We start from the raw sequence: 26,659 nt of genomic DNA, 5'->3' as shown, positions 1-26,659 counted from the left end.
CCATGTTATTAAGCTTTTGCATACTTCCTGAATAAAAAAATGATTACCACAGAGATACAGGACAAAAATTGTAAGCCATTTCCTTACTATCATTCCATACACAAATATGCATTTGCATCATAACATATTCTCTCAGTTTGTTTTACTGTCAAGTTGTAGGTCTGGGTAATGTACTGTAACACCGTTAGCCACAAGAAAGTATTATTATTATTATTTATTTCTTAGCAGACGCCCTTATCCAGGGCGACTTACAATTGTTACAAGATATCACATTATTTTTACATACAATTACATTATTTTTACATACAATTACCCATTTATACAGATGGGTTTTTACTGGAGCAATCTAGGTAAAGTACCTTGCTCAAGGGCACAGCAGCAGTGTCACCACTTGGGATTGAACCCACGACCCTCCGGTCCAGAGTCCAGAGCCCTAACCACTACTCCACACTGCTGCCCCCGGTGTGTTTTACCAGTGTTTTAGCTACATCTATTTAATGTATTCTTTACCATTTTGGTTGGTATTACAAACCCTGGATTGCTTGGTCGCAGGCTAGCCCTGTATTCCTGTGATCCTGCGTTTTGTCACACAAATCTTGTGAACCTTTTTATTTTCTGAGGTATGACCCGAAAAGAGCTCTGATTGATACACAGCCTTGTTTTCAATTCCATGGTTATCTATTATCCGTGTAACCCACCGCACTTCACAACCTCTCCTGCTTCCATCAGTAATCCTCCGCTGCTTAATGCAGCACATCCTCCTCCTTCCATTTAATTCATTTTCTTCAATTGATGACGGCAGTGAGTTTACAGTAGATCTTCTTCCCAAAGATCGAAACTGTCCAAGCTCCATCAGAAACTTTGTACCAAAAACAGTTACTGACACATTTGTCTTTTTGCAAAAAAATCGAAATTCTAAGCAAGCTCTACCCAAAGAACATCTTATTTTTACAGTCTGTGGTTTGACTAAACAAGCTGGTGGTTTAAAGAATAAAACATACATTTAGATGTACAAAATGCATTTTTCACACACTTCATCCTCAAAAATGATATCCAGCAAAAATCTATTTTAGATTCACGTGTTAACTCGTAATAACAATGTAAATAAACTGCAAGTGAGAAGTTGGTTAAATAATCTGATGATATTCTGTTTTAACAAGGACATGCCAGATATTTCCTTCAATTATATAACCTGTTTGGTATAGTCCTGAGTGTGTTAAAATATTGTATATGTGGGCTCCCGAGTGGTGCATCCGGTAAAGGCGCTCCGCGTGGAGTGCAGGATGCGCTCTATAGCCTGGACGTTGTCAGTTCGAGTCCAGGCTATTCCACAGCCGACCATGGACGGGAGCTCCCAGGGGGCGCACAATTGGCCGAGCATTTGGTAAGAATTTCCATTTTGTTTCCCTGGAAAAATGTCTCCTAGAAGCTCTAGTTTTCCAACCACATATTTTAGACCCCCATTAGTAATTGTGTATAATCCTTCAAGTAAAATACAAAGCATTTTTAAGTTCCATGGGTGCAGTCATTTTTTTTCCCCAAACCAGATAATTAATGATTCCATATCAATAGAGTCTGGCTGCCATTCCATCATATAGGACATACAGTAGGTAGAAAGCTCCCAGGTCCAGCAGTAAAATGTAAGGCAAAATCTGAATAGAATTTATATAAATGCAAGCTGCAGTATGCTGGAAATACTGGTCATGATAAGTGTAACTTATTTTATCTTCCATTCTTTACCTACTGCCATTCCATCAACCTTTGCTTTAAATAAGCACAAATCTATGTTCCGTTATAATCATATATTTTATTTATCAAAACAATAATATAAATAAACACAACACTGAAAGATACACATCAATGTTAAGCTGGTTACCACCTTTTTTTCATTTTGTTTTTTGATTGAATATGCAGTACTCCATTTTACAGTCTGTAGTTTTAAATGGCAATTGAGACTCCTTATGATATAAACACATTATTTTCACTATGTATACAATTGTTAACAATAATGCCACATATAGTAAACAGTGATAAATGGGCATGCAGCTATTTCCAAGTTTAAAAAAATGTATACACATATAAATATTAAAACAAAAGGAAGGTAATGTGCTAAAGATATTGGACATGTTGCTAGAATTGTATCGTTAAGATTACAGTATATAGGAAGTAATATGCATACTGTGGCAAAACGGATGTACATTCAGCAAGTAATGCACATGTAAATGTCTCAGAATTCAGATTTGAAAAAATAAAAATAATATACATATTAGTCTACTTAAATGTTTTAAACAATAAAATGACCATATTTATTGCAATCTTGAGATCCCTTCACTGATTTCAATCTATAGTTGTTGCAGGGCAATCCTGAGATCACCACACGGCTCCTTACAGTTACTGACTTAAGTGCTAAATGTTCCTTTCAAGTTGCATTCTATTTGTTTATTTAGGTTTTTGGCCCCCTAAATTGGATTCTGACTAGTAAGGTAGCTCTGGAAAAGATAGGAACCAACATTTGGGGAATATTACAGTAATAAATTAATAATAATAATAATAATAATAATAATAATAATGGACTGAAAACAACATTATATAGAGTTAATTCCATGGCTCTACTCTCTTAGAAGACTTCACATTAATCACCAGTAACATGAGGTACAACATCCCTAAGACTTTCAGTACTATCCTGCCATATTCTCTGGGACAGCTGGGCCCTTTTTCAATCAGGAAAGATGAGGAAATTGGATGCCAACCAATAAAAACACTGTACAAACATCACTTATTGTTCCAAAAGCATTATTAAACATTACAGATTTTTTTTTTTTTTTTGACAATTAAAATCAAACTGGTAATGTTACTTGTACAGAATTAGTACAACTATGTTTTATGTATAAGCATGTATACTTATATGTATACTTATATAAAGATTGTTTTACTACAAGTTTGGTAAGAAGCAACAAACCAACACCGATCAAAAAACAAAATACAAAATGCCTATAATGTTGCTACTGCTAATAGGATTAAAACTTTCCTTTTAAAGCGTTGGTTATAATACGTTTAAATCGTTTATTTTACTTACTCTAAAGCTTTCCACTAGATAAAATGCTTGGTTAATTTGGAATTGTTTAAGACTAATAATTTAACAATTCGAACCACTTTTACATACGATAATATTAATGCACAGAATTGGCATAAAATATAAAGAAGCTGTGAAGGACTGATAAAACAGCAACAAGGCTACAGGATATCTGATGTTGCTTTGTTATCACTTTGTTTAACTGTTTTTATTACTTATAATAAAATCTTATTTTTTCTGTGTGATGATGAGTATTTCACTGTTACCTTACAGAATACACTTTATGAAATAGCAGGAATAGCATTACCTGCCTTCTCATAATCTGATTGTTTTTTTAAATTTTGCTACAGACCACACTAATTTGGTTCAAGGTTCACCATTGAACCTATGGTCATTAGAGGTGGTATATTTGAATATGAGTAGAAACATGTCATTTTTATACAAAAAAAATAATATATATGATTAATAATATGGTGTTCTTTATTGATTTAGTTTATCATAAATCAAGATTGATATGGTACCTCATAGGACAGCAATTTTCTTTGTAGGAAAATAAACTTTTTAAATCATTAACTATAGCAAAATTACCCAGATATTTAGATAGACTCTGTATTTAATTAATTTGCTGTTTATGTTATTTGAAACATCATTGTTTCACATGTCTCTTCCACTTTCCAATATATTCTTACCTACAGCATGTTAATATTCCTGTTTGATCCACAAGATGGCACTGTTGTGTAAAGCTACACTGAGTCACACAGCCGGGCTATTACATGATTAAACCTTGCAATCTTTACAAGAATTCATGTTTTCTACTCTGGTTTAAATATTTGTTTTAGACATTGGGTTTAAACTGGATGCCATTAAAATGACTACAATCCAAGCTAAAGTAAAGCAACAGAAACATCCCCTGTGTAAAGGAAAATGTAAGCTTGGCAATATGTATTTCAAAAACATACAAAAAACTCAAGCACTGAGCTGGATAACATAACACCCATCTCGGTAATGCTTCATTTTGCTGGCAAAACAATACGTCATTATCTATGTATTATAAAGTTCAGTTACATGTTAATACACGAGTAATAGGGGAATATAATCAAATTACACAGGTATCAGTAATATTCTAAAACCTAACAAACATAGCTTTATCTGTCTTAAATATTTGTTGGACCAGGAAACTACCAATATACATTTTAATTAATATACATATGGAATATGAGCACAAAAATTCAATAGCAGTCTAATAGTGTGTAAATACAAGCACCCCTACAGCATATTATTATTATTATTATTATTATTATTATTATTATTATTATTATTATTATTATTATTTACTTTTTTATTGACATGCAAATTAACTTCAATAAATGGGTATTTGCATATCAGTTAAATGCTTATTTATGCCATTCCTCCTAAAGATCTTACATTAAAAATAAACTGCTTGAGCAAGGTACTTTACCTAGATTGCTCCAGTAAAAACCCAGCTGTATAAATGGGTAATTGTATGCAAAAATAATGTGATATCCTGTAATAATTGTAAGTTGCCCTGGAGAAGGGCACCTGCTAAGAAATGTAATAATAATTACACCGTGTAACAATTTATTTATTTTTTTTTGGTTCCTGGGTAGTAAGTGTTATTTCCTAATTGCTTATGCCTCAAAAGTATAGAAAATGGCTATTATTCCCCACAAACTTTGCTTTTGTGACCAGGACAGTGATATTTTGAAATGTACCTATTTTTCCAGAACATTCCAGATAGATTCAGTGCTGAGTAAACTTGGAGTAACTTCTAGAACTTTCTAGAACTTTCCAGTAATATAAATAGTAGTATAAATACAGGGGCCTTAAGCCCACCAGTTCAGTTTAGTTCCAGCTGCCTAAGTGGATACATATCTGCATTTTTCTGAGATGGCATAAAGAGGCTGCAAGCATCCGGCAGACGCATTTTGCTATGTCTGCGGCCAATTTATCAAGACAAGAGCGAAAAAGTACTCCGTGGAAGCATCTGCTAAGATGTGTGAGGCCTACAAGGCATATTTCTGCATGCCTGTCGGGGATCAAGACAAACCCTGGGCACCTCATTTCACCTGCGAGCACTGCAAAAAAACTCTGGAAGGTAAGATGGACAATTGTTGCTCGGAATTTTATGTTATAAAATTTGTTAAAATTTTTAAAATTGTAAAAGTTTTTAATTTTAAAATGTTTTACAATTTTCAATGTTATTGAAAAAATATATCATATATGCAAAATGTTGTGAGAATCTCTTACACATTAGTCATGGGTGAAATAAATGTATTTTTGTAGGATGGTACAGAGGGGAAAAGAGAGCCATGAAGTTCGCTATCCCAAGAATTTGGCGGGAACCCACTGACCACTCAAGCAACTGCTACTTCTGCATGGTGGACCCTTCCAAACGTCGGACTGGCAAGAATGCACCTGCTATCACGTATCCGGACCTTCCTTCATCCATCCCCCCGGTGCCACACTGCCATGAGCTCCCCGTACCCACTCCTCCAGAGAGAGAGCAGCCGTCTTTAGAAGAGAGCAGCAAGTCAGAGAGCGAGGAAGACGTTGTAGATCCAGATGACAATTTCAGAGGTGGAGCTGAGTAGAGAAACCCATACTACCCCAACCAAAAAGACCTCAACGACTTGATTAGAGATCTTGGTCTCACCAAGTCCAATGCTGAGCTTTTGACTTCTAGGCTCAAGCAGTGGAACTTGTTGGATGAAAGTGTGCAAGTCGCAGATCAGAGGAAGCGTCACCAACCTTTTTCCAGCTTCTTCACCTGTCAAGATGGGCTCTGCTTCTGCCACAATGTGATCAGTCTGTTCGAGGCAATCGGAATCGCCTGTAACCAGAATGAGTGGCGCCTCTTCATTGACAGCTCATCCAGGAGCCTCAAAGCCGTGCTGCTCCATAATGGTAACAAGTACCCGTCTCTTCCCCTGGCTCACTCGGTGCACCTCAAAGAGGATTACAACAGCATCAAGACCTTGCTGGACGCCTTGAAGTATGATGAGTACGGCTGGGAGGTCATAGGAAACTTCAAAATGGTGGCATTCCTGATGGGTCTCCAAGGCGGTTTTACCAAGTTTCCCTGCTATCTTTGCCTTTGGGACAGCAGGGACACCAAGGCGCACTACCACAGGCGGGACTGGCCACAGCGGACCGAGTTCTGTGTGGGGAGGAACAATGTCAAGTGGGAGCCACTGGTGGACCCCCGGAAGGTGCTGATGCCACCACTGCACATCAAATTGGGCCTTATGAAACAATTTGTCAGAGCTCTAGATAAGGAGTCGGCAGCATTCAAGTACCTTCAAGACTTCTTCCCTAAGCTGTCTGAGGCAAAGGTCAAAGCCGGTGTCTTCATCGGACCACAGATAAAGAAGATCCTGGAGTGCAATGAATTCCCCAAGAAGCTCACTAGTAAAGAGAAAGTGGCTTGGAACAGCTTTGTCGCAGTGGTTCGGGGCTTCCTGGGCAATCACAAGGCCGAAAACTATGTGGACCTGGTTGAGACTCTGGTGAGAACTACGGCACAATGGGCTGTAGGATGTCCCTCAAAGTCCATATCCTTGATGCTCATCTTGGTAAATTCAAGGAGAACATGGGAGCGTACTTGGAGGAGCAAGGCGGGCGCTTCCACCAGGATATACTGGACTTTGAACTCCGCTACCAAGGACAGTATAACGAGAACATGATGGGAGACTACATTTAGGGGCTGATTCGTGAAAGTGATTTACAGTATAATCGTAAATCTCGGAAAACTACTCACTTCTAAATCTTTTGTAGTCATTTTTGTATTACTTTAGTATAAATACATGTTAATTTGGATTCATATGTTGTTTTTTTCTGACTTTATGTGAACGAAAAGACACAAATTCGCCCGTTTTCTCATTGGAAATAGGTCAATTTCAAAATATCACTGTCCTGGTCACAAAAGCAAAGTTTGTGGGGAATAATAGCCATTTTCTATACTTTTGAGGCATAAGCAATTAGGAAATAACACTTACTACCCAGGAACAAAAATTGTGTTACATATAAACCACTAAAAAAACAATAGTTTCCTCTTCTGAAATTTAAGCAAACTCATCAGTCTCCCAGGAAAAGGTGTTGTGTTAACATAAGGCTAGTTAATCTTAATAAGGAAATAGAGCCAACGCCTTTGAAATAAATAAATACGAAATATCTTATAATAAGTTCTATTGTATTTTAGTTCCTTTCAAGGAAGCATTTATCAACATCAGCAATCTTCACACTTGAACACTGACTCACATGAAGTGCACCATGTGCAGCATTTTAAAGAAACACATTATTATGATTAATAGCGAGAACTGTTGCTCTCCATCATCTTTCTTTCCAGCTTCATCTTGAGCTCGGACACCAGTGCAGAGCTGACGCTGGGGCTGTTGTTTTCACTTGACTGCCTCTTGGATTTGGATGCCACAGACCCTGACACTGTAGGGACGCTCCACTCTGGCTTGTTTTGTTTGGGCAGATTTATGGGCGGTGGGGGCAAGGCAGGGGCACAAGGGAGCGGCGCTGTCGGCTGCATGTTGTTGTTGCAGTTCAGATTCTCCACGTTCTGCTCCGGATCCTCAGCGACAAACTTCTCGGAAGGGCTGTTGGAGCGTCTGAATTTTAACCACCCGGTCCTGACCGTCCTCGAGCGATAGTCTTTGGGCCTCTTTTTAATGATGTGCCGGGCAGGCATGATCCTGTTGTTTTTTTTGTTGCGCATGAACATTGCAGTGGAGATCAAGACTGTTATGAGTACCATAACGCAAATGACACCAGCGAGCACGCCTAGGGCTTTCATGGGATTATCCCTACTTTGAAATAAAAAGACTGCCATAGGCCCCTTGAGCTGAGTCTGTAAAAGAGCACAAACAGAACACATATCACAAGTCCATAGGACTGAGAAAAAAAACTGTTTATCTTCATTTGTCCACAATACGTAATTTGAAGACTTAAATATATTTCGACAGCATTGTGAACAAAAGAGCTCTCTTTGTTTTGCTATTATACAGCATATGTAGGTTGAATATGTATTGATATGTGCAAGGTTGGTTTGTTAATGTGTTGGGACCGCAATCATATTATAAGGTTTGACAAAGTCTGTGTCTCGCAGTAGTCTGAGAGATGGCTTAATGTTGACTTATGCGGTTTTGATGCTGTAACACTAAAAGGGAAACAATTAAAATGCCCTTGTCTATCAATAATAATAATTGACATATATTTCTTAAAATGTTTGCAATTTTATATATATGGTTGTATGTAATAGCCAGCAAGGTTTTCAGTGACATTCTTTATCTATTGATAGAATTACATTGTGAGATTTTTTAAAAATATATATATAATAATGTACACCTCAATATGAGTTTCTATAATTTATAATTATATCAACAAATTAATGTAAAATGTAAAATGTAAAATAATACCGATCCTAATGACCACACAAAACATCTTACAAGCCCTGCATATTTAGAATTTACTTAAACACATTAGTGGAAATTGTGACAACTCTTTGTACACTGAAAACCCATTTGTTTATTATATATTTTTTAAAAAGCGTGCTCCTGTACTCTTTTACAGACAAAACATGTATCGGAACATAATGAAAAAACAAAGTTCCTTTCTCCAATATAGAACCATCTTAATGACATATTAAGGACAAATGAATTATCAAAGTGGGCTGAAGGCAAACATTATGGATTGGGCCTCCGGATAATTCTTCTGATCCTGCCCTTTGGATGGATTTGAGATCTTTTCACAGCTTTCCAATACATGAGAGTAGAAATAACAACTGTTAATGCAATGCTGGAGATGACTGTGGCCATACAAATCCCAACCACTTTCCAAGGACGCTTTTGGAGGCCCGTTAAGTATGTTTTTACCCGTGATTTGATCTGTAAATAATACAACATGGAAACAACTTAACAAGCAAAGCAACTATGCTACTGAGAGAAAATTTCAACTTAACTTCGACTGGGGTCTGATTGAAATCAAACTTATGGTGGAGGCATAAACTTGGATTTAGTTCAGACCTCAGCCTAGAAAGTAGGAGGGAATGAGCTGATAAATAATAATTATAGTAGGTCTGTGTTCAACATTAAACAAAAAGGCCTATTCATTTCTCCATATAGCCATTGATAACACTGTAGTTAATGTTCAAAAAAGAAAAAAAACTATACACAGGTATGTCCAATGCAAATGCCTTTGCGTATCTTGTGTCCTACTTAAACTAAAGGGGTGAAAACATCCAAAACACTAGATTATTTAGCAAATATTTAAGCGCAACAGAGGGCCTAAGTGGGACAGCATAGAATCTAGCTATACAGTAGCACAAAAGACCATAATGAATGGCATTCCTTACACAGTTTTGATTTTTTTTATTAGTACTGCAGTAGCATTTTTTATCTCTCTCCCTCTTCCTTTCTCCTGTATATTAAGAATTAGCTTCTACAGCATTTGAGTCTAGCAGTGTTATCTGGGCTACACTTGATGTCATCTTACCGCCTCTGTGATGTCAATCTTCACCACAGCAGTGGTGCTGAAGGATGGTGAGCCTCTGTCTTTAGCCTGGACCACCACTGACCACTTGCAATCCTTTTGCTTTGTAATGTTCTGAACAATGTCCATTGACTTGATGTAAGATTTCAGCTTGATCTCTCCGGTGTCTATGTTTATGTCAAAAATATTATCTGGATCTGATTGCATTATGGAGTATTCAACGACATTGTTAGGCTCCTCTGCATCGTCATCTATTGCCTAGGGACATGAAGAAAGTCATTAGAAAGTGTTCTTTTGTTCCTGTTTTGCTGGTACAATGCTTAAGCAAAGAAAATACTGGCTAAATTAAGTTAATTATAAAACAAGTTCATTATAAAAACAAGTTGTAGCAAAAAAATAAGGGTACCAAAAAGTTGTTATATGTTGAGAAGCAAAATGATATCGAAATGAGATGCAAAGATAGCCATACCTGGGAATATGCTGTATTTGTCATTGCTTTCATGTTCACTATCATAATATTTTCAGCCTAAAACATTGTAAGATGCTCAACTCTCTTAGGTCTAGTGAATCTCTTACCTAATCAAGCATAGGGTTAAGTTGTGGTGGCCATCTTCGGAAGGTCGGAAGCACAGGTGTTACAGTTTGTGCTAATATCAAAGCTGGGTTAGGTTTGATAGAGGCGTGGCATGGGGTACTGTGGCAGAGTGTACCGCCCCTATGTATTTATTTATTATTATTTACATTATTGTTTGCGGTGCAGATAAATGCGCCGCGTATTTGTTATTTATAATTTAAAACCCCGTGAGGATGCGTGGCTGATCAGCTACTGATTATTTAACTAGCTGACAGTCATGCATCCTTACCAAATGCGTGCAGACTGTGGCCGAGGGGTAATAAGATAATAAACAGCTAGTTAACCCCTCGGCCAGAGTATAAGAACCTGCAGCTGTCCATGCTGCGGGAAGAGAGTGTACAGAGGAGAGTACGGGAGAACACGGGAGAGCGAGCGAAAAACAATTGCTATATTTAAAGTATACTTGTTTCTGTTTATTTGTGTGGCCATCGCGTCTTTTTGTTTTGTGTTTTGTTGTTTGTTTAAATCTTTTGTTTTGTAGTATGAGTTAATAAATCCAGCTGAACGCCATTGCTTTCAGTTTCACCCGCTCATCCATTGTTTTGGTTCAGTTACTTCCTGGTCCGTGACGTCACCACACCTCACCACTGCAAGCCATCCTGTCACAGGTACATAAGGGGAACCGTGTGGACTAGCGAAGGGATCCCTGGTTGGAGGCAGAGTCTGGACGTGTGCAGTGCTGGATGGTAATGCTGATGGTGGTGCTGTGTTTTCCCCAACTGATTTCTAAACCAAGAACCGAGTGACGGGGACACCGCGGAGCGAGCGACAAAACAAACCATTGGTAAGCGAACGTGTTACCATGCTAGAAAGCACAGCTGGACTTGGGATTGTCAACAAAGAAGATTTTGTTATTTGTATATATTTGTAAATAGTGTGTGTGTGTGTGTGTGTGTGTGTGTGTGTGTGTGTGTTTCACAAGCACACGTTGGAAAATAAGAATACACTGTTTCTTGCACTAAACTCCTGGGACTTGTGTTGTTTATTCCATCACGCAACCCTACCTCTCACAGTTGCCATTATCGAGAGTTGATCGTGGGACCTCAGAATAGAGGTTAAATTTTAGGATTATCCCTGGACAGTTGGCAATTCTGAAACGTATGTTATTGGATACAATATAAAGCTGCTCAGTCATGCAGCTAATGCATGGGGTGAACGTTATATTCTTAAATTTACGGTAGGAATTTTGCTCTAAAATAATACCTCTGAACCTCTGTAATTTTCAATATATAAGGTGCACCTTTTTACATATTTATGTGTGTTATATATAGGTTGCACGTTATTCACAATTTGTGCAGTATAATTAGGTTATAGTATTCTGGCACACGCATTATACACAGAATGCCTGCCATGTTATGAAATTATGTAAAAAAAAAAACAACTTCCACACCTCTACTTGCACTGGTGCCCCGATAATCATAGTCTTCTGAAGAATGTTTTCGTTAAACTCAGGAGAGTGGTCATTCATGTCCAGAACTGTTACAAAGACCTCAGCCAAGCTATATTTCCCTTCTGTATCTTCTGCCTTCACATAAAAATTGTACTTGGATTTCAGCTCTGCATCTAGTGTTGCCCATGGTTGTGAATAGATGATTCCTGTTGATGAATGAATAAGAAACCTAGAAAAGAAGGGTGCAAGAGTGTAAATCCAATTATTTCATTTTTACAGTAATTAACTGGGAGTTTACACATATCATTATGTTCTCCATGAAGAAATTGCTCTTAATTGCTCTCATTAGAAAACTGGTTACAGCAAAGAGACACACTGTACATGATACCCTTTAATAAATATAATGGGGCAATCCACATATAGGGGCTCTATTCATAAAGGGTTAACGCCTGTTGAAATGAGAAAACAGGAGTACATGATCGGATTTTGTCCATAGCTGCCTATTTAACGGCAGTTGCTATTCATAAGAGATAATTCAGAAGCGTTGTTAAGCCCCAGCTATTTTCGTCTATGAAGGCATGTTAACGAATTGAGAAAAAGGTTAACAATTACCTCATTGGCATAAAGATTTCATCGGTCCTGAGCGTCAACCTGCTATTCATAAGAGTGAACGACAGCAAAATGCTGTTGATAACTAGTAGTTATTGAACGCTTTCTACAGTCAAGTCTAAACTAATGACAGCCTTGGCAGACTAGTTTTTTAAAGACATATTTTATTACTACACTTGCTCCGTTATACAGTTTGATATACCTGTGATTAACACTGCCTATTTTGAAAAAAAATATATCTAGCTTTATCTGAAGGAAAATGTTTAACATAAATATATACTCACACAAGAACTCTGGCATAATCATTTTGAAACAGCTCTGTGAAGTGGAGAGCAGTGACAGAATGAGGATAGACAGTTGTTTTATTATTATTATTATTTATTTGCCGTGATCCGCGGCTGACAGCGGTCCTTTTGTTTTTATTTCTTTTACCTGTGTTCACAATAAACAGTTTGGACGAATACTGTATACAGTATATACAGTATACCAGTGCTGCTGATGCAGTCGGTTGGAAATTTGGGCTTGCTTGTATTGTAAAAAAAGTATTTTTTTCTCACACCACAAAACGATCCATTTTGTGTACAGTGTGCAATACGCCGTGAAACTTTCACTTATTCATTAACATAAACTCGCCCCTGATTGAGTCCCTGCTTTAAGCGGGGTTTATTCAAAATAATAATAATAATAATAATAATAATAATAATAATAATAATAATAATAATAATAATAGTTGAGAATTTGGAAGATTAACATTTAAAGTTTTCAAAATGATTATTATTAGTATTATTAAAATGTATTATTATTATTATTATTATTATTATTATTATTATTATTATTATTATTATTATTATTATTATTAGAATTACAGTATTATTTAAATGTCCTCCTACAGTGCTTTGTGTTTATTTTTTGTGTATATAAATCCTATGTGTGCGTATGGAAATGTGTTTACCAGCATTGCCAAACAAAACAAAAATATAAAGAATTTATTTAAAAAATACTTTTTTTTCTAAATTATGACATGTCTTGCAACTGAATGAAAGCAAAAACATCTGGAAGATTACTTGTCAATTGTTAGACGTTAACCCTGACCCTAACCCTGACCCTAACCCTGACCCTAACCCTAACCCTGACCCTAATTCCAAGTGATATAACCCTGATAATACTCACTGTTACAGAGACCACATTGGAGCCACCAGGTGAGTTTTCCGGGATTCTGGCAATGTAATAATCAGTAGAGAACCGAGGAATGTTGTCATTTGTGTCCAGCAGATGGATAACAATTATGACATGTCTTGCATTTTTGGCAGACGTGATAGGGGCATTGGAATCAGGTTTTGCAAACTGCCCGTGACTGGCAGCTGCAGACTCGGGTTTCGGTAGTAAGCTACTGTCGGTAGATTCCGTTATAATTTTTGCAACAGCTACCGACTGCTGATGATGTCATCAAAAAGAGGCAGATTTTTGTATACCCATTCATAAAGTGCTTTGCGACAGTCACCCATTTGCTCAGACCATTTTCTGAATAGCAATATGGACAACTTTCATTAGTTTTAAACAAAATTAGTTTTATTACGGCAGTCGGCAAGTACTTTTATGAACAGGGTCCATAATGACTATCAGAAATGTCTAAATTGTGATCAATATAGTAATAATAACGAGATAGAAAAAAAGCTTTTACTTGCTGTTAATGTAGCAGAAATTGATCTTGGACAACTGTCTGAGAAGTTTTTAATATATGAAGGAAAGCAGCAAAATAGGTGTGATTCAATTGTTGATGCAACTAATTTGGTTTATGCTTGCTAGACCTATTCTTTGTGCTGAGAAGGACATCTTATCCACTGAAATCATCTGCTCTGACACCTTTTCATTCTAATTTCTGATTTCTTGCAGTTAGCTCCTTGTGAGATCTAACATGTTTTCTTGTAGCTGCTGCTTTTCTCACATCTATAATTAGACCCCTCCTATGAGGTATGAGCTGTGCATAATTACTGTATATTTCCTTGGTTACAGAACTCCAGAATCTTCTTAACACCAGCTGTCACATTTCAAGTCAATTGGCCCTGTTACATGTGAGACAACACTGCTCGTCTTTCTTCATCCAATTATAAGATTAGATAGAGCTTTACTCCAGGACTTTCTATAAGATGTTCTGAAGTTTCTGGTGGCACAGTGGCTCAGTAGTCTTGTGGTCGCTCCTGTTCACACTTTCAGGCGAGGAGCCCAGGTGACAATGTGAGACTAATACAATTACACTATCTAGAAGTTATCTCAGTGGTTGAGCAACTCTAACAACAAGGAACTTTAAAAATACAGTTTAATTGCCTAACTATAGTATCCATATTATGAAAAGCCAGGGCATTTTACAATTAGGTACCCATATAGCTGTCACAGTTCTAAACAGGGGAATGCACTAATGAAAGTTTACATGTTGTCAGCAAGTGTGCTACTGCATTTTTCTTTTCTACATGCTTTAAACATTTGCTTCTTTACATGTAAAGATACAGGTTTACCAGCCTCTTATTCAAATTCATAGCTGAGAATTCTACTTACAGATCCGATCCAGAACCGTAGATGGAATATTTGACCTCGCCCCACAGCCCAGAATCAGGATCTGTAGCCTGCAATTGAAAATACAGATTATAAACCCAACTAAATCATTGTTAATCCCAATGCAGTGGCACTACAATCACAGTGATTCAGGACTAGTCAAAGATAGCACAATGGCTTCAACAGGGGAACAGTATGAAGTATTGGTAAAATGGTACCACGGTTTACATCACAATGGTTTAACCAATACACACTGGTAATAAACGTCTATACAACGTCAGGATTATTAGTGATACAGACAGATACCACTGCAATATTGGTTCCATCTCTATTCAGCTGCCAGTGTAGGTAAAGCTATGGGTTTCATCAGGGTAATACGTCGCTATTAAAGGGAGGCTTCCTGGTGAATGGTTCTGTTTCTTTTCAAACATCATTTTAAATCTGTATTTTGTCGCTCAGTCAAGGACTGATGATCTCTAGGTAATAGTCTGTAACTGTCTTTGTTATTGTTATATATGATAATAGATTGGTTGACACCACCAGCTCTAGATGATGCAAGTGTCGTTATAAAAACACAGCATGGTATAACTCACAGAATTTCTACTATTTGTATGAACAAGGTTTTTTTTTTTTTTTGCTGCTGAGCGTCAGTGTCAGATGTGGTGATGGGGAGGAAAGGAGGGGCAACAATGCAAATGAAAAAGATACTGTGCCTGACTAGGAATTTATATTGCAAGCTGACTGAAGACTGGAACCACACCACAGTAATAACAGTGAATTGAACTCTGTTAGAGACGACTGTATGCAAATCCAAATGTTGGGACTACATTTTTTTTTTTAAATGGAATGACAAAACAAAATTAAATTACAATAAATAGCCACTGATTTAATAGAGTAAATGTGTCACAGAGAACAGCATGCATTTTGATGCTATTACTGGCACTAACGTCAAGTGTTAAGCATTTACAGATCAAGTACTTTTCATTATACAACTGAATGAAAGCAAAAACATCTGGAAGATTACTTGTCAATTGTTAGACCCTGACCCTAACCCTGACCCTAACCCTGACCCTAACCCTAACCCTGACCCTAATTCCAAGTGATATAACCCTGATAATACTCACTGTTACAGAGACCACATTGGAGCCACCAGGTGAGTTTTCCGGGATTCTGGCAATGTAATAATCAGTAGAGAACCGGGGAATGTTGTCATTTGTGTCCAGCAGATGGATAACAATATCAGCAGTCGAACTGAATTTTTCAGGAGTATCGATTTCAACAGCAAGAAGCTAGAACAGAGGAAAAGCATGGCATTTCAATTTGTCAGTGTTAATTTATATAAAAAAAAGACCTTTTCATTTAGTTTTAAACTCATCGTAAATCCCCAAACAGAACATGTATATGCATAGGAAATCAAAAACATGTTGATACTGTGCTACCACTGTGCAACGCCCGGTGCATTTAATACTGTACTCGAGAACCGGACTCGAGACCACCTCAGGAGGTAGTCTCGAGTCCGGTTCTAATTAGATCGCATCAGGTAGTGCGGTTTATCAGAAGTGTGGACGCTGTAATACCAAACTACATTTTTTTGTGTATCCTCCAATATCCCCAAATGCTTTGTGGCATGTTTGGCGAAATACTCAGAGCAGGCGCCGGAAGGACTTGCTATCAGTGTACACTCCGCACTAGGTATTCATTTTTATGCTTCAAAAAATCTGTCAGGACATCTCTGTTAAACTAGTGGGGAAAATATCAAAAACACAACGTTAAATTAGGCGACTGCAAAAATGAAATGCGAGTTAAAACTAGTAGGATCGGGGATGAACAAATCAAGTAATTTGTCAGCTCTGTTTGAAATAAAATTAAGAGGACCAGAATTAGGCTCAGGCAAGGTATGAAGGTAACAGCTTTTTTAACAGCTTTTTCTGAGTTTAATTATAAAACAGAATCAGCTCAATTTGTTTAAAGGGACTTCACCTGATTAAAAATAAAACCTGAAAACTTCAAGCCCTACTTGTGTGTGTGTGTGTTCGGATTTACTTTTTCCACAATACTTGTTATATTTCTTTTTAGCAATATGGACCTCTTTTAATATGGGGCATAACACGTTATTTTAAAATAAAATACAGTGCATGGTGGGATACTATCGTATTAATTTCCACGGTTCGTTGCGCTGCTGGGAATTGTAACTGAACTATTCTAATGGTGTGTGGACGCATTAAGGCTGTCTAAACATGAAACGGTACTTCAGTGTGGACGCTTTGAGCTGGATTAATTAGAGTGGTTTCGAGTACGGTTCTCGAGATCGGTTATGTAGTGTGGACAGGGCCAAAAACAAGCACACAATTCCTCACAAGAAAATCAGTCATGTGAAAAGAAATTTAAAAAAACAAAACTATTTCTACTGATTCGTTCATACCTTGAAGGATAAGAACTGGTACTTTTCATAGTCTATAGCTTCAGAATTTTCCACTATTATTGTGACTTGTGCTTCATTCAGTACTGTTTGTGGGACAACTCTGAAGATGCCCCGTGGACCCACCAGCCTGAGGCTGAATTTAGCATTGGCTCCCTAGGTAAAAAAAACACACTGGATAATATCATGCATTTAGACATTTTATTGGGACAAATGTTTTATGTTACCTCACAAAAATATTGTCTTTTAGGCATTTGTAAAAGTAATTATTACAGTTTAAAACTTAAACAATAATACCTGAATCAATAATTCATCCCAGACTATGAATACTGACAAAAGGCTCTGTTTCAAAGCAAATGCAAAGCCTTTTCTTAGTCTAACTATAACTAGCAGTTAAATTATTGAAGCAGTCCAATAGACACTTGTTATTTTCATTAAAAATATTCAAGTTGCCTTTCCCTTTTTGACTGCTTCAAAATGTTGTCCATTATGTATTACTAACATGTGTGAATTCTTTTAAACAGCCAGCAGATATTTTACAAACATGTGTTTCATAAGATATCAGGTTACTTAATTTACCATTTTCATTATGCATGAATGTGAGAAGTTGGGATTGGGATGTGATTAAATTAATTCATAGGCTAAAGGAAGCAACGATTTTAAAATGCAGCAAGAAACCAGACTGGAATGCAAGCCTCTTTGACTGAACCATGTTATGCATTCATTAACCAAATTGAACCACAACAGGATTTTTCAACATTTAAAACCTACTGTATGTAATCCTTATTATGAATAATAAGATGGTAATTGCAATGTTATTTATTTCGGAGGTTATTAATATCAACTACATTAATGTATTATTTCAGGGGTATGCAAGGATAGTTAATTCATTACAAATAAATTATTTCTTGCTATACTAGTAATACTAGTACTATACCTTTTGTATAAGGATTTTTTTTGAGTGGTGATATAACCAGTTATTAACAGTTAAACCTTCATATTTTGTATTATCCTATTTCATTTAATCAGTTGGTTGCATAACAACACTGCTGTGTACCAACAATTTATGTAAAAAGAAAAACAGCCTTGAGCATTTTTAATGCCAGTAACAAAAGCATTGTTGAACCATAATAAAATTACTCAAATAATAAGACCATATGCACGTCTAGTAAAATACCAGTAATACATCACTCACATACAGGACAATACTTATAATATAAGCTTTATATTATTGGCGAGACATCATTTGCATCATGATTGCCAGGATGTAATATTAAGAAGCTCGTTTTTCATCACAGCATTAATATGGTTTGCATGTTTGGCAGCCAATTAGGATAACTTTAATCTATTAGTCGATAATAGTGTAATATATGTTACTCCTAAAGTCTAGAATTGAGAAATGCTATAATTACCAGCTAATATTAAGATTACATGCATGTTGTTCTTTTTAAACCTTGTCTGGCTAAACATTAGCTTTAACTAGCTTCAGGACTATCACTCCAGATACTGCTAGGACTATCCAATGATCCACTGGTAACATCATTCAAACTTCTCATTAGTTCATGTTCAACGCTTCATCAAATGGTACCCTAACCTCTTAATAACGGAGCCTGAAACGGATTTACCTGATCAGAGTCATTGACGGTTATTTTTAACCCCCTCAGTATCTCTCCCTCAGGTGGATGTTCATACATGGTAAGTTCAAACTTGCTCTGAGGACCATTTTCGCCATAGAATGTTGGAGGGTGGTTGTTCAAGTCCACAACTCGAATAGTTACGATTGAAAATGCATGCGCAACCACATCGCCTTCTGGGCTTACTTCTGAAGCCTTTTAGAATCAAAAGAAAACATATATATCATAAAGAAAAGGGCTTGTAACCAGAAGGTCCCCGGTTCAAATCCCGGCTCAGCCACTGACTCATTGTGTGACCCTGAGCAAGTCACTTAACCTCCTTGTGCTCCGTCTTTCGGGTGAGACGTAATTGTAAGTGACTCTGCAGCTGATGCATAGTTCACACACCCGAGTCTCTGTAAGTCGCCTTGGATAAAGGCGTCTGCTAAATAAACAAATAATAATAAAATAAACAGCTCTTAATAATGATTTGTCATCCTATACATCAACCTGCAACTCTGATTTCTCTTTCTTGTTTTCTTCGCATGTTTTTATTTAAATCAATGAAAAGTTGAATTGTGCAGTGGCTTAATCCCCAGTGATGCTACAAATAGAGAATACTTTATGCATCGTATTATGCAAGTGTAAAAGCTTAATACTGCATTGTCTCAGAAATACATAAGGTATATCTCAGTTCATTACTTAATTGGACCTACCTGGATTTTAAGTTCATATAACACCTTCTTAAGATGGTTCGGATAATCAAGAACCATTATTGATCCACTTGTGTTATTTATAATGAATGAACCATCACTTCCTGTTAAAAACAAACACCAGAAAATAACATAGGATTTATAATTGGTTTATCATCATTATTACTCTTTATTGTAAGTCTTTCTTATTTTTCCAATTTATACTATATCCCTTCCAGCCTGCGTAGAGGGGACACACATCAAAGCCATGAAAGAAGTACTGATTATTAAACAGATGCATAAATATGCCATTATACTGTAAGGTTATTGATTCATTTCCATACCACTGACGATAGAATAATGGATAGCATTAGGGTTTCCAAGGTCTCCATCATTGGCTACTACTGTAAAGACTTCTGATCCCTAGGAAAAAGAAAGGATCTTGTCATTTTAAAACCATGCATTATATAGAATAAACGATGCCAGGGAGGGTCTAAGTCCGTTATACTTACTGATAATGTGTCCTCGTATACATATCCATAATAAGGCAAGCCAACAAAGGAAGGTGGAGTGTCCTGAACATCTACCACATTGATTGTTACAGTAGCTGAAGAAGACAGCACCTGATATTTTCCCTTGAATTTTCCACCACCATCCTAAGGTATAATAAATATGTATTAGGTCAGAACTCACACAGCATTCAGACTATAAAGTCTACAGTACAATATAGAGAGTGGAATCAACCTACTAATGTTCATTTATAGACACTCAAGGAAATGCAGCATTTTGCAATAAGCGATAAACTATCATAACCCCATTTACAAATGTATAAATAATTAAAAGGTGATATTTGTGTGCAGTTATACATTCGACCAAATTTACTACGGGATTTCATATTTTACAGCTGGGTCTGTGGACCCCAGAACCCCACACTAGAAATGTCCCTGGTTCCTATTACTGAAGTACAGGTAGTGGACAAAAAAATGGAAACACCTGGGTAAATGAGGGACACCAAGTATACTGAAAGCAAGGGCTTCCACACAGGTGTGGCTCATGCGTTAATTAAGCAAATAACATCCCAGCATGCTTAGGGTCATGTATAAAAATGCTGGACAGGCCTGGTTGCCTATAAGTATGGCTAGCATGGCTGCTAGAGGAGACATCAGTGACTTTGAAAGAGGGGTGGGGAGTGTTTGGCAGGAGCTTCAGGGACCAAGACAGCTCAACTTGCTGATGTTTCACGAGCAACGGTGTCTAAGGTGATGTCGGCATGGAACTCCGAGTGAAAGACATCATCAGCAAAGAGCAACAGTGGGCGGAAGCACATACTCCAGGATGGTGATATCCGTACATTAATTCGAAGTGCAAGGCAAAACAGACGAGCAACTGCATATCAATTGACTGCAAATTTCAACCTGGGGAGCGAGCAGCCAGTTTCATCAAAAACAGTCTGCCGAGAACTCCACAGAGCGGGATACCATAGTGGCCCAATGCCCTATTAAATGACTTTACATCAGTGTTTCCATTTTTTTGTCCACTACCTGTACATTGAAAAGTCTATATTGTATCTATGTTTAGGATTAATGAGTGCCTGCTCTGCTTTTGTAGTTGGTATAGACTTCCATTGAAAGGCATGTTTCCAGAACAAGTAATATTTGGTTCACCTTGGCTACTACTGTAACAAAATGCATTCTTGATTTTTCATAATCTAGTGCTGCTCCTGGTTTAATGCGAAGCACTCCACTGTGTCTGTCAATGGCAAATTTGGTATTATGGGTATTCTGAAAGAAACAAATACAGTTAAATACAGTTACATGCCCTGATTGAGGCTTTCACAAATATATACAGTTTGAAAATAAAGTATAAGAACACTGTTTGAAATACAGCATTTTGATGTATTCAATTATTAACAGGCATAATTGTCTTGAGGAATTTGTATGTTCAAACTTAAGTGTTAGCATGCCAAATAATAATGCCCCATACCTGTAGATAATATGTGACACTTCCTCCAGAACCGTTGTCTCGATCCACTGCCTGAGTCTGAAATATACTTCTTCCTGACGGAGTATCCTTGTAATCAGAAAGAGCAATATTAATGTTATGTTTTAAGAGAACAACTGTTACTGTCTTTAAACACAATAGTGCAATTATTATTTTCACACAACAATGTTGGAATTTAAACAAGGTCATATTCTAGGCTATTTTGACCAGCTCTGCTTGAAGCAACACAGGATATTATCGATACAGTTGTACGATATTTATGAGCTTTGTTAAAGCATGTGCCTAAAAACAACCATGAGATACCTATAGTGTCTTCATTCAGTCAGACTCTCATCTGAATTGTGCCTAATTAAAGCCGTTCACATAATACAACTTGCTTACCTCAGGGACATTGACAATAAAGGGCATGTTGTGAAACTCTGGTCTTTCATCATTGGCATCTGTCACTAATATTCTTACTTTTTCAACCACCTGAAATAAAATAGTCTTAAATAAGTTATTTTTGTTTGGCCCTGTGGTGCTGAATTTGCGTTACCATGATCTGACAATAGAACTATACTGTATATGAGAATTCAAAAGTGTACTGTCTCTTTAAATTGTTAAAACTCTTGTTCAAAGGCCCTAAACTCATGTAATGTATATTATATTTAACACAGATTAATCTGTGAAAAATCTACTTTTTGGGAATACTTTACATTGTGTGTCTAACTAAATAGTAATTATACTGCAGTAACACAGTGCGTGCACATATGGTTGTGTAGTTACAATGCAACATGTTTAATTGCAAAATGAAAGACGTTGGCAATGCTAGTGTTCTTTGTATTTATATTGTATTTATAGTGTAGGGGGATTGCAAAACTTCTAACAACATTTGTGACTAAACACTGACCAGACCTGAAATATTATTTTGTTAATGTATTGAAGATTAATGTATTGTATAATAGGCTTAAAGCACAGACACACATTTTGGTACATGAGAAACACTGTGAAGAAAACTTTCACAAGTCATGTTAAAAAGACCCCTCACAGTTGTGAAGTGTAAAACAGCTTGAATTTGACATCAAGGTTGCTGTAATTATATATTCCATTATCACTTGAGTAATTAATTTATATTCAGATTCCCAATACTCTTTTTTAATTTATCCCAAGAAAACAATGATTTCTCTCCTGGCTTTGCCACCTGGGATGAATCATCCATTCATTTTTTGAACATGTTAAATGTAAATACTGAAAATGAGGACTACATGGCACAATTGGATACAGCATGTCTCCATCTGTGATTTGCTTTTTCTGATACATGGTCTAATATTTTCAGCAACACTATTAGCTTTTTGAGTCTATTATAATGATACCAAATGCCCAAATAGTAATGTAGGTACCTAGTGCAAGACTACTGGACCTACGATTAGGGGTGTGCGGAATTGAATTGTGGGGAAAACACCCTAAAACACTTACCTTATTCAGACCATCCGAAATACTGACGAGAGCTTCCACTTCATCCAGCTTCTACCAGAGGACACAAAAAACTCCTGTTGTAATGTTACACAATGATGCTGTTTGGAAACATACTAACTGTATCTTTACAGTTCACGCTCATTGTGAATACCAAATCTAGACAGTGTGCTATGTATGTGTGCATGTGTGACAGTCACTTCTATAATACATCAATCTGTAAATTAGAGAACTTGCATTCTTTGTTTTATAGTGTTCCTGTAAATGTGGCATTTTCTCATTTCCTAAATATCTCAAAAATGTAATTTCATAAATGTCTCAAATTTATATGGTCTGTAGCGCTATAGAACAGAGTATATCTGCAGTTTTTTGCACACTTTAGTTGATAATTGTTATGTTGTTATTCATTGTTTATATCTCCTTGTCCGTGGTTTTATTGAAATTATTGTGTGTTAATTTCATGTGGATAACAGGTAACTGTGATGTGATCTAGAAATGTAAACAGGTTATAATTGCTTATTGGGGTACTGGATTTTGGGGGTGTGGAAAAGCGTTCACAACTGTTCAAGGTGATTTACTTACTTCTCTGTCGAGTTCTTCTGTTAAAGTTACAATTCCAGTCTGAGAATCCACTTTAAAGTAATTTTTGAACCCTGGTTCAAAAGCTATGCCAAAAGTCACTGGATCTCCTTCTGGATCAGTTCCATTTAGAATATATACTTGCATGCCTGTGAAATACAAGGTAGAGCACACAGCAAGTATTAAGTATTATTATTATTTATTTCTAAGCAGCCCTTATCCAGGGCAAGTTACAATTGTTAGAAGATATCACATTATACATTGTACAGATATCACATTATTTTTACATACAATTACCCATTTATACAGTTGGGTTTTTACTGGAGCAATCTAGGTAAAGTACCTTGCTCAACGGTACAACAGCAGAGTCCCCCACTGGGGATTGAACCCACGACCCCTCCGGTCAAGAGTCCAGAGCCCTAACCACTACTCCACACTGCTGCCCTATATAAAATAAAATCTTTGCAACAGTGTACAGCAGGTTCAGTGTACATGTAAGAACAGGATGCTGCTGTCTTTATTGTCACATAATAAAATGGGTTTACTGTACATTAATTTATTTTAATGTTTAATGTTATTTTAAAGCTTTTTTCTCCCAAAGCAATGGCTATTTAAGTTGTTCGTACATGGAACATTACACTGACACTGTCATGCTAGACTCAAAACCAACATGAGGTTTACAGATTTACCATAAAACTTTTTTTTTTTTTTTTTAACATAAACAACTTTTCTTTACATGGTATAATTAGTCCTGCTAGGATCCGGTATTCTAAATCATTTTGTTTTTCACATATCTTTCAAAGTTGGACTGTACTGATGAAGAGTTATTATTACAATTTTTTTTTTTAATAAAAAAAAAAAAAGAATGATTTTTTATGAAAAAAATAAAAAAAATAATTACATTTTAATTGAGTTAGTCATTACATTTATTAAGTATGATTGTATACCAGTTTTTATTTCTACACTGTATTACAAAACAAACACACTGTACATTTCTGTTGACATCTACATGACTGGTGTTTAAGCCATTCCAGGTAGTGTGACTGCCAGTGATGGTCAGGTGACCATCACATCATCCTAGTTCAGTTCACATAAGCTGCTTTGTGTATATTTTCCTCAGAATATGCATTGCATTACATAAAAGGCACATTGCCTTGCACACTAATATGTGAGTTCTTACCAATTTCTGTGTCTTCTGAAAGGCTGAATAATGCCATATTCCCATTCTTAGTATTAGGCCCATTATCGAAAAAATAGGGTGCATAGTCTGCCTGGGCTAAAATAAATAAATAAATAAATAGCATATATACAATCAGTGATATTCTTAAATAGGTTATTTTGCACAGATAAAGATACATTTTTAGTTTTTAGTTTTTCATTTTATAAAAAAAAAAAACATTGCCCATATTACTAATAAAGTTGTTGCAGTTTATTCATTTCAGTTATACAATCCAATCAATGTATTACTTAAATCTGAAGATGCCAATTTTACTATAAATATATATATATATATAGCATCGAATTATTTAAACGCATATATAAAACTAAATCAAACTGTTAAAGTGTCTGATATCTTTAATCTATCCATATTAGAAAAATACAGACACAAATCTTGATGTATAAAACTGAAATTACTCACTTGCTGAGTACAGAAAGGTAGGCAGTGGTTCAGCAAAAAAGAAAATTAAACATTTACATACGCAACAAAAGCAGATCTCCCTTGTATAATAGTCGTGTTGAACAGAGGATTAGCATGCGGTATTTCTCTTTACATGGAATAATCATTTTAAAACGTACTTACCCAGACATACGTGCACTACTGTGAGGAAGAGTGAAATATCAACCTTGTTTATGTGTTTCATGCTAAAGAAATTAAATTCATAAACTCTAAACGTAGGACTGTTTCTACGAGGGAGGTACGGAGGTACCTTTCTAGAGTGTGCTATACGGCTGACTGTAAAACGCGATAGCAGATGTTGAGATCCTAATCCAATGACACGTCTTTATTCTGTAGGAATTGATAGCCACTTCAGCTACACACTAATTATACCAATTAATTTCTGCGAAGCTGGGGACCCTTTTCTGAGTCATCAGTGCTGGCAGAATGCATGCAACTTTAGGGATTCTAACATGATGTGTAAATTGGAACTAATATTATTATTATTATTATTATTATTATTATTATTATTATTATTATTATTATTATTATATTTTGCACAAGAAAGAAAACGTATTCTGAGAGGTAAGTACATATAACGTGCTGAACTTACTACAGAGCCTTGTTAATTGTCAACATAATTAAGAGTAATATTTTAGTACTGTATAGGTGTTGAGAAATATATATGCAGTGCCATGCTTAAAATATATACAGCTAATGCATCACCCTATGTAATTAACTATCTGTGCTTCATAAAATCCAATGATACGCTTTATAGTTTTCCATATACGTGGAAAAACTGACAGAAATTATAACCAATTGTAAATACTACTACTACTACTACTACTACTACTACTACTACTACTACTACTACTACTAATAATAATAATAATAATAATAATAATAATAATAATATTAATAATAATAATAATAATAATAATAATAATAATTAGAATCTATATACTTTAAATAATTAGTATATAAATGTATGTAATGTGCAGTTAATACACAAAGGCAAATGTTATGTTGCATGATTAATACAGAATTAATGAAGAAAACGAATTTGACACTGTTAGTTAGATTTCTAAACAGCACCATAAGGGTCCCAGGAAACCCAAAACTCAAGCCAAATAAATGGCAGCATCAATTAGCACTCTAAAAACAAAAAAATATATATTCAACACCTTTCATGGCATGGATCAATGGGTGTGAATCATATCAAGCTTCTGTGAAATACTCTCCACACATTCTCTTTTTTATAATAAAAGGTCGACAGTTTGAATGTCTGTGGATAGGTTATAATAACATTTTGTAACAAAATATTATTTTTATCATTAACTAAAAATGATGCATGCTATGTATGTGTGCATGTGTGTATGTGTGTATATGTGTATATGTGTATATGTGTGCATGTATATACGTGTATATGTGCGTGTGTGTGTGTATGTGTATGTACTGTATTAGGGGGTTACAC

At 36.1% G+C, this 26,659-nt stretch overlaps 1 protein-coding gene across 2 annotated transcripts; it reads right to left on the bottom strand.

Moving 5' to 3' along the window:
* Window positions 1-1,787: 1,787 nt before the first annotated feature.
* Window positions 1,788-25,483, bottom strand: LOC117415828 (cadherin-related family member 1-like). Of its 2 annotated transcripts, none has more exons than XM_034026674.3 (17): window positions 25,330-25,483; window positions 24,709-24,804; window positions 23,532-23,677; window positions 22,953-23,003; window positions 21,879-21,968; window positions 21,480-21,566; window positions 21,161-21,277; window positions 20,009-20,152; window positions 19,841-19,919; window positions 19,521-19,621; window positions 18,817-19,020; window positions 17,195-17,347; window positions 15,897-16,061; window positions 14,776-14,843; window positions 11,614-11,842; window positions 9,593-9,847; window positions 1,788-7,949 (listed from the first exon to the last, which is right to left on the bottom strand). In XM_034026674.3, exons 1-17 carry the CDS (start codon window positions 25,388-25,390, stop codon window positions 7,398-7,400), a joined length of 2,598 nt encoding a protein of 865 aa, XP_033882565.3. In that variant the 5' UTR covers window positions 25,391-25,483; the 3' UTR covers window positions 1,788-7,397. The 2 variants fall into 2 exon arrangements, with proteins under 2 accessions (XP_033882565.3, XP_058882397.1); XM_059026414.1 differs by having other exon boundaries at window positions 7,817-8,985.
* Between the last annotated feature and the right edge of the window lie 1,176 nt (window positions 25,484-26,659).

Source organism: Acipenser ruthenus, chromosome 7, assembly GCF_902713425.1.
Source record: "Acipenser ruthenus chromosome 7, fAciRut3.2 maternal haplotype, whole genome shotgun sequence".
NCBI classification, from domain to species: domain Eukaryota; kingdom Metazoa; phylum Chordata; class Actinopteri; order Acipenseriformes; family Acipenseridae; genus Acipenser; species Acipenser ruthenus.
The sequence above is the reverse complement of the archived record's forward strand: the minus strand, read 5'-3'. Positions and strand labels throughout refer to the sequence as shown.

Excerpts from the sequence above, each read along its gene's own strand:
- LOC117415828 (XM_034026674.3), bottom strand. The coding sequence starts at position 25,390 with ATGAAACACATAAACAAGGTTGATATTTCACTCTTCCTCACAGTAGTG. Across the intron at positions 19,920-20,008 it reads TATACGAGGACACATTATCA|GGATCAGAAGTCTTTACAGT; the intron begins GTAAGTATAACG and ends TCTTTTTCCTAG. Across the intron at positions 9,848-11,613 it reads GGGCACCAGTGCAAGTAGAG|GCAATAGATGACGATGCAGA; the intron begins GTGTGGAAGTTG and ends TCATGTCCCTAG.